Genomic DNA, 14,425 nt, shown 5'->3' with positions numbered 1-14,425 from the left:
TTTGGTGGTAGGGTGTGGATGCCGACTGACATTTCACTTACATTATATGAGGTGACCACCACTGGGTCCACCATCTGTTGTGGGTTTTAGGTTGAACACCTTCTATACGAAGCTGTTTTTTTTTAATAATATGGGAGTAGCAAACGAACATGCAGTCCACCTGATGGTAAGTGGCTACTGCCGCCCATGGACTTCTGTAATCAACCCCAAATAGGATTGGGTATTACTAGCTGGAGTCAGCCAAAGATGCGCCGCTACCCTGAGGACTAAGCTGGAACGCCTCGGAAAAGTATGTCTTCCTTACCACCTTCCTTACCCTTCAAACCAGAACACAGCAGCAAAACTGCTGGTATGAGGCAGAAATAAGTGTGGCAGTTTAAAATAGTCATGGGCGACAGTGCTTTTACTCATAACTTTGTATCTTGTAACTACATAGGTTATTTGAAATAGATTTTCACTGCGGCAAATCATTGATTAAATACTGTGAACTGTGCATATAGTTTTCAGGCTTAATTTTTATTTGAATTATAAAATAAGTATAATATAATGTTTTATCTTCACCTTTCACACGTGATTTTATAATTTTAGGTTACCATATTTATCTTGTAAGTAGGTAAGTAATAAGTAGTAATACTTAATTTGTAAAATGATTGCTATCTGGTCACGTTTTAACTTTATTTTCTTTTATAATATTTAAGTAGCAATTTAGTATACAATCCACCTTCGGTAAGTGGGCCATGAACATCTGTAATCAAGCTCAGATCTGCAACAGATGGGGTGCTACTTTTGAAGAAAAGTTGGAACTTGGGATAAGTATGTCCCTTATCACATCTTTATACTTGGAACCAAAACGGAACAAGAACACACAGAGTCTTGCAAAAAAAATAGAATGAATAAGCAAATATTGCTGACATAATCAGCAGGTACCTGCCTATCCACCGACATAGTTAGGAGCCGACCTGACCAGGGAAAGCGTACCTTTAGGGGAGCACATTTTGCAGGCTCAGAGAAGAAAAATACACTATGTATAGTATAGGTAGATTACATATAGTGCTTTCTCACGGCTGGGCACGGTATATCAGAAGAGCTTAGGCTTTAGCCTACCGCGCTAACGAAGTTAAGATTGATAGGCTTTGAGAACACACACTTTGAGAACTTTTTAAGGACTTTCACACATCTTGGGAACTTTATTTAAAGACTCACGCATATATTATAGGTTTCTTCAAAAAGGTCAATGACATCACATCTAAGTACTAAATCAATAATTTATCTAAAACTAAACGTGAATATATATAAACGTGATATACCACGTTACTTTCAAATGTTTGAGATGAATCTACAAATATTCAAGTAGTTGATATTTAAAAACAAATACCGCATAATCTTTTGTAACCATTTTTATTTAAAAACCTATTTAACGAGCAAACTAAATAATTATTTCCTTTGCCTTTTATCAGTCATTGTTAGATTTTTAGTTAGTTATCTGAGTAGTAACTAGTCACGCAGTTTAGTGATGGTAAAACGCTTTCTACACTCACAGCCCCACACTAGGGTTCCCTGTATCGTGGGTGCTATGGACACACACAGAGACAAATACACAAACACCCAGACCCAGAAACAGAAATCTAAATTCATCAATTAGAAATCTGTCTGGCCGGGGATCGAACCCGGGACCCTCTGCGCGTCAGACCAGACCAGTCTGGTCAGTCTGGTAAGAGGATGGTACTTGGCCAGCGTCAAAGACTATGACTGAATTCTTATTACGAAAGTTCCCTCCCCTTTGCGTGCCAGACCAACATGGTGACCGCTTCCCACGCGGATCGTGTGATTTTTTTTTTTATAATATAGGAGTAGCAGACGAACATGCAGTCCACCTGATGGTAAGTGGCTACTGCCACCCATGGACATCTGTTATCAACCCCAGATAGGATTTGATATACTTACCTGAGGTCGGCTACAGATGCGCTGCTACCCCTGAGGACTAAGCTGGAATGCCTCGGAAAAGTATGTCTCCCTTACCACACCCTTCAAGCCGGACCACAGCAGCGCTTAACACTGTTGTTATTAGGCAGAAATAGGCGTGGCGGTGGTGCCGCCGGAGTCGAACCACAAAGGGTTAAGAATATTCCTCAAATCCTTCATCGATCTTTAAAATCTTAATTTTTACTTTTAATCTTACCAACATCCGAAAAAGATTAAGATATGATTCAGTAAAAACAAACAGAGTATTTTATTCAAACATTTATTTAAAACAATTCGTATCACAAATAATAATATTCGATAACATTATTTACAGTATAAATTCTTTATAATATAAGGTATCACAACACGCGCCTAGCGATATGTAAATATATTTGTACTTTGACGGGCCTATTTAATATTTATCAAAAATATATCATAAATTACAATCTCTGGATTTTAATAAGTAGGTATTCCAAATTCAAATATTTTAAATACCTTTTAATAGTACGGTATAAACTATTAGTAAATTGATACACAGCTAAGCTTTTAAATATTTACTTACTTATCAAAAATAAATATTATTTTCTTTGGCTCTAAAAATATGTGTTACGGTATAACCGTATTTTTTAATATTAAGTAATAATATATTTTTCCTTAAACAGACTTAAACAATGTCATAGTTTTTTGTTATGAAAGTAATATACAGGGTTACTGATAATTCGATACATTCCCTTGGAAGGGTAAAAGTAGAGCTCATTTGCAATAGGTTTTGTCATTAAGTACCCTAGCCGATAGTGATTTGTTTTTGAGATATTCAAGTTTTTGTGTTTTTGTTTCTAAGTACCGATTTCAGGCAAAAAATAAAATGCTCATAAGTGAATGTCCTATTTTGATCCTATTTTTGTGCATAATCTTATACCTAACATCGCAACACTTCTTTAAAATGACAATACGCTGTAGTAGTTCCCTTAAACTTTACGTTAAGGAGGTCAATTTGCTAGAGTTCAATAAAAACACCCTTATTATTTCCACTTCAGAGTGAATTTGTATAAAAAAGATGTATGGAATGTATTGTACAAATGATTAAAATAATAGGCCTATTTCACTAGCTATCCAAAGTGCTACAAAATATTACGGTATTTTTTAAATGAAAAAGTTTTAGCTAGAAACAACTACTCAGAACATCAGTAATTTTCGGATTCGCAAACTGCACTAGAGTCTTACTGTTCGGCACAGGTAAAGCACATTACCTTAGTTAACACTTTAAACTGTGTTATTGTTGTGATTGTCAATGTAGATAAAAGTTTTATGTCATTTTGGATAGCTAGTGAAATAGAGCTATTATTTTAATAATTTGTACGACACATTCCATACATCCTTTATATGCAAATTTTCCACTCTGAAGTGGAAATAAAAAGGGTTTTTTTATTGAACTCTAGCAAATTGACCTCCATAACGTAAAGTTTAAGGGTACTACTATAGCGTTTTGTCATTTTAAAGAAATGTTGCGTATAAGATTATGCACAAAAATAGGATCAAAATAGGACATTCACTTAGGACCTTAGGAGCATTTTATTTTTTGCCTGAAATCGGTACTTAGAAATAAAAACACAAAAACTTGAATATCTCAAAAACAAATCACTATCGGCTAGGGTACTTAATGACAAAACTTATTGCAAATGAGCTCTACTTTTACCCCTCCAAGGGAATGTATCGAATTATCAGTAACCCATAAAAAAGTCGATAAATTAAAACAAAAAAAAAATTACATTAAAAACAGTTAGGTATTTTTGTTCATAAATTCACAAAATATAATAAATAGCTGCGTAACTTTTCTAAATATTGTAATTGTAAAACTTCAAGTATTACAATTATAAATTTACAATTACAATTATTAAATATTCACCAAATTTTAAAAAATCTCTATACTGTAGGCCCTGCGTGCTTATCATACGCACAAAAGTCAATACAAAAATATAATTTAATACAAAAGTTTAGATTATTATTTAAATTACAATTAAGTTAATTACATTAAAATTCCACCTAAATTCGGGTTGGTTCACTGGTCACCAGTTTACGACTTTTCTGGCATCGAGGATTTCCTGAAAAAAAAAATCAGCATGTTATATAAAATCATTTAGGTTTAGCTTTATGGCTACTCCCATTTATTTTGAATACCACCTTTATACATATTCTGTAAAAAAACAAGTTTCTATCTATTACGGTTCAAGAGATAGAATCTCGACATAAACGGACAGACGATCAAACAGCGGAGGCTTAGTAAAAAAAAATATGCTAGAAATATCGCAACGTTACGAGTAACCTGATGGTAATTGGTATTGCTGCTCACATTTGTAAACCCATTCATATGAAACTGGAGCTTCGTTAGTACCACTGGCGAACTCAGGGGGAGGGAGAAGCTTATAAAATTAGATCAACTTCTTAGACTGAGGCCTCATTCAAATTTCGTTCGAAAACATTTGTAAAAAAGTAAGTAACTTTTATTGTAAAATATGTGTTTTTGTAAGGACGTAAGCGCGTCTGATTTTGATTTAACTTATTTGTAATGTTGTGCAAACCTGTAATTTAAGTGCATATTTTAAAACTTTTTCTTATTGTCATATTAATATAAGATTCATTTTATGTACTTAGTTGGTATGCCTTCTTAAATAAATAAATAAATAAATAAATAAACATTTTTGCCCCAGGGCTCTGACGGGCGTTTCTTAGTTGTTACTACCCACCTTCCAGCCAGCATGTCCTGGATCTCCTGGAAGCTCTTGCCCTTGGTCTCGGGTACGATGAACAGCGTGAAGAAGAACGCGATCACACAGAACACCGCGAACAGCCAGAACGCCACGTATGTACCCAGCGCTACTGCTATCGACTCGAAGTACCTGACAAACATAGGTCACATTTTAAAAATATACAAGGTGAAGTTTTCAAAAGGGCCTTCATGGCCGAAGCGAAAAATGCTGAAAGAAGTTACGAGACTGATTTTGATGATAAGAAATAAAACTGTAAATCTATTTCCTTAAACGGGAATCGAATGAGTTCATTTTGAAAAAAAAAATGCAATTGATTATTCTATTATTAGATAGTGTCGCTTATGAGGATTAAATTCTGGGAAGTAATGATAAATAGAAAACCGAAGCTAATACCAAGATTTGCACCGCGGTTTCATCCCAATTATTCTTATAAAGTAGCCTTAGTTGCTGTTTATAACTGATTTATAACTGCCAGTGAAAATCCTGTCGAAAGCGGTGTAGCTGTTTTGGATTAGTATGTCTCCCTCCAAAGTAGAAGACAAGAATAAATTTGGCGGTGATGCTTCGGAATTCCCACCACAAGGGGTTCCAACTTATGAACATATGGACTTGAAATTAAATGTCTAAAACACCAACATACCTGGTAACAAGGAAAGAGATGAACCAACACAACGCAGTAGCAATCGGCGACGCAACAGCCTTGACCTCAATCGGGAACAGCTCGCTCATGACCGCCCAGGGCAGAGGACCGAGCCCCCAGCAGTAGGTCACGATGAACAGCACCAGCGACAGGATCGGCAGGAAGCTGATCTTCTCCACCACGTCGCTTTCCGTCTCCACTAGCAGGAAGAACATGCCGAGCAAGATCTGGGGGGCATGATAATGAGATTAATTATGGTAAAAATGTCTTGCAAGATCTGGTGGGAGATGATGAGATTAATGATGGTAATGATGAGTTGATGACTCATTAAAACAAATCAATGATAATATATCTGGTTGAAACAAAAGTTGGTAATGATGAGTAGATGACAATTCACTAAATTAAATCAAATGAAAAGTATTGTATTTGGAGTAGGTTCTTTATAGAAGTCTTTTGAACGTTAATATCTACCGCCATTCGTAAGGTATTATGGAGGACAAGTGAAATGAAACGAAGAAGTTTCGTTATTGGAGGCTGGATTTCAAACCTTTTATAGGCGCTTTTGATTTTGATTTTTACGTATTACTCGTACAATAGATTTCAAAGTAATGTAAGGGTAATATAAAAAACAAATGTATGTGAAAACAAGCCGCATATGAGTAGTGTTGGACTGTAACCGAAACTTCTCAAACTTTCTTCTTGTAGGATCTTCTTATTCTGACAGAAGAGCCGTATACAGCCGAAGAACGGTAATAGGTTGATAAGGATAGGAAAATAATGAATTGATGATGAAAGGACAGTAATGGCTTGCTGATGATGAAACAGAAATGGGTTGATGATGATGGGACAGTAATGAGTTGATGATAGTGGGACAATAATGGGTTGATGATGATGAAACAGTATTGGTGTTGATGATGGTAATAACTAATTATAGGACTGTCAATAACTCACCAGACCAATGGACGTACCACATGCTGAGACTAACAGCAATAAACGACGTCCCAATCTATCAACTACGAACGGTGTGATGAAGGACGCCACCAACTGTTGAAGAAAAACACTATGAAACACACTGTAAAAGAGTTGTAGCGTCAACTTCATTGATAAAATTAAATTACTCAATGTGTCATGTGACTTTTATAGTACTGAAGTAGCCAAGAAGCATGCAGTCCACCCGTCTGTTGAAGAAACAGTCTATGAAACACTGTGCAAAAGTAACGCCATCTATACTGGCAATGTTAAAGTAATCAGTGCGTCATGTAACTTTTTTATAAAATTATAGGAGTAAACAAACACTCCATCTGATGTTAAGTGGCTACTGGACATCTGTAGTCAACCCCAGATTAGATAAGAGTCCTACCGAACTTAGTCTACAAATGTGCTGAGGAATAAGTTGGAACGCCATGGATAAGTATGTCTCCCTTACCACACCCTTCAAACCAGAACACAGCAGCGCTTAACACTGGTATTATGAGGCAGAAATAGGTAGCGGTGGTGCCACCGGAGTCGAACCACAAAGGGTTCTACCTTCAAATGGTATATGGTAATGGGCACATCACCTGTACAGCACCAATGATGATAGTAGCAATCGCGGGGTCGAGGCTGGTACCAGCCTTCTTGAAGATGTCAGTCATGTAGAACAGCACAGCGTTGATACCGGAGAACTGTTGGAAGAGCACCAGGGCGCACGAGATGTAGAACGCCTTGAAGTTGCTGCCCTTGAAGATGTCCATTACCTGGGGGAGATTATAGAGGATTAATATGTGGAATTAGTTCATGTGTAGGTAAAATATTCTTAGTTCATACATAGTGGTTCATTTATACTTTTAATAAGATTGAACTAGCAATTGAGTGCATAACCTGATGATATGTGATCACTGCTGCATATGGACATGTGTAACAAACTTCATGTCAGGAGTTCCACTTGATTACTAATCTTGAAGATTAAGATAAACGTAACACGTATAAAAATAAATAAATAAATAAAATAAAAAGCCTTTATTATTTCTTGCAATCATTACAATTATTTTCTTAACTCTATTTCTTATGTTAGTACGGTGAGTATTTCTTTCTTATGTTTATTGTTAATTTGTTGTTAGTTATTATTTGATCTACTTATGCAAGAACCCCGGATTGGGTGAAGGCCTCCTCCAAAGATCTCCATTTGGTTTTGTCTAGCGCTAAATGAGCCCAGTTTGGTCCGGCTATTCTTTTTATTTCATCGTCCCATCGTGTCACAGGCCTCCCTTGACATCTTTTGCCTTTATATCTTTACGTAACACGTATAAGTAAACTAATATGTTACTACGAATGGTCCTCCGAACCGCATTTATTTGCAATAGGTAGTAGCTTCAGAACTATTATTGCTTTGAATTATTTTAAATCTTTTTTTTTCAACCTATCTAACTACTTAGGCGTCCGTAGTGGATGAACTTTTATGCCAAAGAGTTCTTTAAAAATATCTCAACATTGTGTAAATTTTTCTATTTGCACTTGGCCAGCTCGGTCAACTATGGTTTAAGCACCTCTCAATTTGGTAGAAAACACGTCAGAAAGATCAACACACGAACACATCCTACTGTTTATATGTATACTGTTTTATGAACACTCACCGTAGCAGTCTTTTCCATGGAAGCCTTCACGTCGATCTCGATCTTGCTGAGCTCAGCCTCCACTCCAGAGCGAGACTTCCCTCGCAGGGTGCATAGACACGCGGCGGCGGCTTCGCGATCACCTGATTAATCATCATCCATCATCATCAATATATGTTAGGCAAATACAAACAAAAACTGGTAAGTGTCAATTATAAAAAAAATAACTCTTATGATGGTCTAACATCTTGTTCAAGGGTTCCTTTGTGATTCGAATCCAGCGGCACCACCGTCACACCTATTTCTGCCTCATAAGAGCAGTGTTAAGGGCGACTGTGTTCTGGTTTGAAAGGTGTAGTAAGGGGAAGATACTTTTCCAAGGCGGTCCAGTTTACTCCTCAGGGGTAGAGGCGCATCTGGTCGAGCTCAGGTAGTTATATTTAATCCTATTGGTGGTTAATTATAGATGTCCAGGGGCGGCAACAGCCACTTACCATCAGGTGGACTGCATACTCGTCTGCCGTCCGTCGTTATATAAATAAAAGTAATAAATATTTGACGTCATACTCACTCTTCAGCAAGTAGTACGTAGGTGTTTCGGGCATGAAGAAGAACACCACACAGAACACAGCAACGCATACGATGCCGACGTAAGATATCACGTGGTAAGGCACGAAAGGTCCCATCCCGTAGATGAGAATAAAGCCCACGGTGATGAACATCTGTAGGTAGGAGCCTAGCGCGCCTCGGACTTCGTCCTGGTAGAGAATAGAGTAGAATATAAGAATATAGAATAGACAATATACATTGTGTTAATACAAAAACTAGGAGAAGCGAAAAATATTTAAAATATTGTTTGCAAGCGAAAACGGCTATTTTAAAGAAATCTTAAATGCTAATCAATTCGATCATTATCATTGGCAAAAGTGTTATAAGTATAATTATGGAAATATTTTTTTTCATTTCTATTTAAAGAACTGTTTTCGCCAACAAACATTTTTTTACTTTTTTGATCTCCTAATATATAATTGACGACACAAATTTAGGTGAATAGGGTCCGAGGGTTCAATTTGAAAATCGGACCTGCAGTAAGAGTCATCAGACGGCAATATTTTTATTTTTTTACTTCATTTGAATGACGCTTTATATGCGTACTAACAGGTCAGGGCCATTAGGTTATCGTGAACACTGTGTTAGTGAAGTAATATTAATTTATGATAAAAGACAAAAACTTGTTGTCATAACATGATCACAGAAAGTACCCAGTAGAGCTATTTACTAGGCGTTTGACAATCGCCGGACCACGGACCAAATGCGGCTTGCATCGACCTAGGATCTAGCCCGCGGACCAAATTGCGTATATAGAAGAAAGGAAGATCTTATTTTTAATACGCTTTTATTTTCGTATGTATTTCCTGTTAGGCAAAATTGTTCTCACGACTGGGTTGATGTTGATTTGGATAAAATTACACGTTAAATATAATTTTATCCAAAATAAATGTCTTTGAGTTGCACTTTAATAATATGTAAGTCATGGCTAGCTGATAACAGTGTTACTGGTATTATCAGAAAGTTGTATAGAATACGTACCTAATTATATTAAAAAATGATATTGACCCCATTAATTTTGTTGCCCAAAATCCATTTGGCGATTATTATAATATTAACTTAATGTCAACTGGTATGATCTTTTATTAATTTTATTCCGAAAGGCTGCACCCCACAGTTTTAGAACACGTTAATCATTTTATAAGAGCATGGTATTTACTTTTTAATTGTGTATTTTTTACTGTTCTTCACTATTTAGTATCGATCTAATCGTATAGCAGGTATTTTCACTCTGTGAAATGCAATCATTGTTCTATTATATCTTCTACCTATTCCTTTCTTTAATCTCACATTCTCCATTCTTTTATTCCTCGCTTCCATCCTTCCGTTCTCCATTTATTCCTTACCGTAGCGATCTCAGCGCAGTACATAGGCGAGATTGTGAAGATCATTCCCACGGCGACACCCCAAAGGATCCGGCCAGCGAACAAGTAGCCCATGTTGGTAGCTATGATCGTCATGATCCAGCCGAGGAAGAGGGGAATGGAAGACGACATGAGCCCCCACTTCCTTCCGATCTTCGACGCAGCCAGTCCTCCGATGAATGGTCCTGGGTAATTTAAATGTGCATATTAGAAAAGGATTTTAAATAGTCTAAAATTACGCTAGGGACCCAGATTTCTAATTCAAAGCAAACCAGATTTTTCGAAGTGAAGTACTAATAAAAAATATTCATATTTTTTTTGTATGAAGTTACTAATAAACGTGACAAAACCTCTGTGAACGAAGTTCAGATTTGAGTAAAGTCTACCAATTCGCACTTCGCCAACGTGGCAGATTATTATGGATTAGCTCCTGAGGACTAAGATGGTCGTTTTATATAAGGCTGTCGAGGGTGCTATGAACACATACAAAAATCGATATGTAAACACCCAGACCCAGAATAGAAATCGCAGGTCTATCGATAGGAACTTACCGCGTGTCAGACCGGGATGGTGAGCGCTCAACCACACAGGTCGTAAAAGAAAAAACGAAATGCATTTTAATGAAAAAACTAGTTAAAACTGATACTGCCCAGAATTATCTGGATAGAACTCACATAAAAGTTTAATGGTTGTTATCTCTATAAATGAACTTTCAGAGTAGTGCATTATCCGTATCTTATCAGGATGTCTGTCCGCGTAATCTAGTACTCAGATTAAACCTAACCAGGTTCGATGGTCAGACCTCTTTCAGACTTTGTACCAGAAAGTGGTAAAATCTTCTGGGGTACGACACCGAAGGCACCACTGCTGCTGTTATATAACAGCAGTGTTTAAGTGCTGCTGTGTCCTGGTTTGAATGTATTTTTAAATAGGAGTAGCAGACGAGCATGCAGTCCACCTGATGGTAAGCTACTGCTGCCCATTGACATCAATAATCAACCCCACATAAGATTAGATTCCTACCTGAGGTCCGCCACAGATGCGCCGCTACTCCTAAGGACTTAGCTGGAATACCACAAAAAGTAGGTCTACCACACCCTTCAAACCAAAACACAGCAGCGTTTAACACTGCTGTTATAACAGAAATAGGTGTAGCAGTGGTGCTGAAGACGAACCACAGATAGTTCTACCTTCAAACCTTTTATTTAAAATCTGTGATAAGTAAATTTACTCATCTAAGCTTAAAATTGAATAGTTACCAAAAATAGCTCCAACGGTGAGTAGGGATCCCATCCAGGCGATCTGATCACTGGTGGGAAGCTCCTCTAAGGGGTTGGTGGTGCTGTTCCCCAATTTGACGTTGACGGGGGCCGTCCACCCCATGCTGTAGCCGGTGCATGCAACCACGATGTTCGCTGGGGACAAATATAGAAATTAATATATATTTATTTTATAAAATAAGAGTAGCAGACAAGCATACAGTCCACCTGATGGTGTCTACTGCCGCTCATGGACATCTGTAATCAACCCCAGATAGGTAGATATTCCTACTTGAGGTCGGCCAACGATACGCCGCTACCCTTAAGGACTAGGCTGGAAAAGTATGTCTCCCTTACCACACCTTTCAAACCAGAACACAGCAGCGCTTTACACTGCTGTTATGAGGATATCTACAATTTTTAATACGCAAGGTGATTTTTATCACATAATATATTACACAGCCAGCATTATTAAAACCCTACGGAGAGACAATGATTTGGACTCATTGTTTTATTTTTAAATGTTACCTTTAGCTTTTTTATTTAAGTTTAACTTTTATTTCTTGTATACATTTTTATATATGTCTATAGTTATAATTAGTAATTACAATGATTAATCAGAATTTAATTATGTAAATATTATGTATATATCAATTTTTTTTTATTAAGTAGGAAATCAGGCAGTCCAACATGGTAAGTGGCGACTGTCGCCTATAGACCTGTAAGCAATCTAGACTACAAGACTACATTGTTACCTAAGGTCGTGAACAGATATGTTGCTACCCCTGAGAAATAAGCAGGAACTCTTTATAAAGCTACTTACAACACTATGAAACTTAAGGTATAATAAATAATAGTTAAAAAAAAACTAAAAATGAAAAATGAATTGAATTAAAAATTATTTTCTAGTTTTTAGTGCGATTAGCAATAAAAACGTGTTTTTTTTAATATCTTTAAACTACTTACTATTTATTTTTAATTTTTAGTCTGTGACTTACTCATAAATTGGGGATTTAATTAATCTAATAAGAAACTGTTATTTAATTATTTCATTGTCATTGGTCCTTGATACGTGTGCAAAGTTTCATTTCAAATTTAGTTCAAAGATTCCGTTACATAAATACATACATAGATACAACCCAAGCTAATAAAATGGTGTTAAAAATATAGACTCCCTAGCTCCCACAATTTAAACGAATTCAATGACGCTACATATTCTTAATCAATGACATTTTTAACCGACTTCAAAAAGGAGATGGTTATCAATTCGGCCGGTATATTTTTTTTTTTTTAGGTAATACATCTATGCTCGTAATATGTTAAAATCCATCAAGTCGTCTGTACTGTTATGTGCCAAATAATGAGACATACATGTACTTGAAAAATTACCCTCTGTAGTCGGGTAAAAACAATTTTCCCTCACATTTATCGCTAAAAATGTCTTCCGCATATGCAATATGTGTTTGTACGTACTTCACAACACGGCTTGTGTGCGTGGAAACGTACTTCGAGTAGAACCGTGCATAAATGTCATTCTGATGTAGTTGTTTGCCCATAACTTGCTAGTATTATGATCTTGTGTGCACACTACTATATGGGTTTATGATTGTGTACTTTAAAGTTGTTGGACCAGTAGGACTACCATGAGTTTACAAAAGTATTACTCGCTAGCGACTGCGTAAAATAAATGCATGAAAAATTGTACAGCGCCTCTGGTGGTTACTCGTAGAACTAAAATCCGTAGTGACGTAACTCGATACGTAAAAAACCTATCGAAATCAAATCGCTAGCGAATGTCATTATGATCTATTGCCATACAAATTCGATCCCATGAGTCATTAATTTGACAGACGTTGTCAAGAAATGCCGTAACGATAGTAGTTATGTTATTCACTAGCAAAATGACAATAGTTTTCTATTTACCTTTTCTATAGTGGCGTTTCTATGCCAACTCATGGTAATGCTACTGTACATAATGTGATGATTATAGAATATACTACGAGTATTTAATGGTGATAGAGCCCACTATGGTTCAACTCCGGCGACACCACCGCGACACCTATCTTTGCCTATTAACAGCAGTGTTACGCTGGGTTCTGGTTTGAAGGGAAGGAAGGCATTTTACCTTATTCCTCAGGGGTAGCAGCGCATCTGTGGTACAACTCAGGTGGAAATCCGGTCTTGTCTGGGGTTGACTGCAGATGTCCATGGGCGGCAGTAACTTCACATTAGGTAGACTGCATGCTCGTCTTCTACTTGTATGTTATATACAAAATACTAGTATATCTATTTATATGTGTCTATATAAGTAAAATAGACACCCAAACCCACAAACCTAAATTCTGCACTTAGATGTCGGTAATCAAACCCAGATCTTTTCATTCATTGTTCTATAACTTGCTTACAGCCTACGACACCCAAACTATGATACGCTATGGTGGGTGTTGCACACAACTCCGAGACCCAAAGCGATGTAAAAGTATAATAAATAATGTTATCTTAAAATTCTTTGTTACAATAAAAATTGGTGATAAAAATATTTGTCGCTGTTATAATTTATATTTTTGTAATATTTATTGTTGTACGTAGATTATTAGTATTAGGAGCTTATTTATTACGTAGTTCTTCCCGAAGTTAAATTAAGATTATTTATTATTAATAGTAAAATAATTTAATGTTATAATATCTTAAACATCTAAACATGCCTTCGTGTATCAGCGTTTAAATAATTTCTCCAGCAAAAAATACTTTCCTTTTTAGATTTAGGTACATTCATTTGCTAAAGTACGATCTTTACAACTATATCTTAACGTTGTAAATCAAATGCATAATATTTAACATATCTGTAAGTAAAAAGAAGCATCATAAAATATTGATAATTTTAATCATTATTTTTTATCATTAAACATTGATAATTTTAATCAATAAAAATTATCCCATTTTTAGGTACTTTTAAAAATCTAGCAACAATAAATTCGTCAGTGGCGCCTCTACTGGGAAATTTTATTGGAATATCGCGTTTTGGCCATGACTAGATATTGTAGTGTCGACGGCAAATTGCTACATCCCATTTAGGTGGCCACTGTACACTCATTGAGGATCGCCGGCCCGCTGTTTCCTGTGGACCAATTGGATACGCGAAAATATCTTTTTACTACCTTTTATTTAACTTACCTCCTAGTTCGTATGTATGTTTGGCTTAAATCTTAACGATTGCTATTACTGTACCCGT

At 36.3% G+C, this 14,425-nt stretch overlaps 1 protein-coding gene across 1 annotated transcript in view; it reads right to left on the bottom strand.

Moving 5' to 3' along the window:
- Positions 1–3,709: 3,709 nt before the first annotated feature.
- LOC140745835 (facilitated trehalose transporter Tret1) overlaps positions 3,710–14,425 on the bottom strand; it is a 45,998-nt gene continuing 35,282 nt past the window's right edge. Inside the window, exons 3-11 of the mRNA XM_073077757.1 lie at positions 11,194–11,349; positions 9,917–10,119; positions 8,533–8,719; positions 7,983–8,104; positions 6,930–7,106; positions 6,322–6,414; positions 5,371–5,597; positions 4,707–4,859; positions 3,710–4,064 (exon numbers count right to left, since the gene is read on the bottom strand). Of these exons, the coding sequence (XP_072933858.1) occupies positions 4,037–4,064; positions 4,707–4,859; positions 5,371–5,597; positions 6,322–6,414; positions 6,930–7,106; positions 7,983–8,104; positions 8,533–8,719; positions 9,917–10,119; positions 11,194–11,349 (1,346 nt within the window). The 3' untranslated portion in view covers positions 3,710–4,036. The remainder of the gene's footprint in view (positions 4,065–4,706; positions 4,860–5,370; positions 5,598–6,321; positions 6,415–6,929; positions 7,107–7,982; positions 8,105–8,532; positions 8,720–9,916; positions 10,120–11,193; positions 11,350–14,425) is intronic.

The sequence above is a fragment of the Epargyreus clarus genome, unplaced genomic scaffold, assembly GCF_041222505.1.
Source record: "Epargyreus clarus isolate Ecla_fem2 unplaced genomic scaffold, WU_Ecla_fem_2.2 ptg000002l, whole genome shotgun sequence".
In the NCBI taxonomy this organism is placed as follows: Eukaryota; Metazoa; Arthropoda; class Insecta; order Lepidoptera; family Hesperiidae; genus Epargyreus; species Epargyreus clarus.
This window is presented reverse-complemented; position numbering and strand designations above follow the sequence as displayed.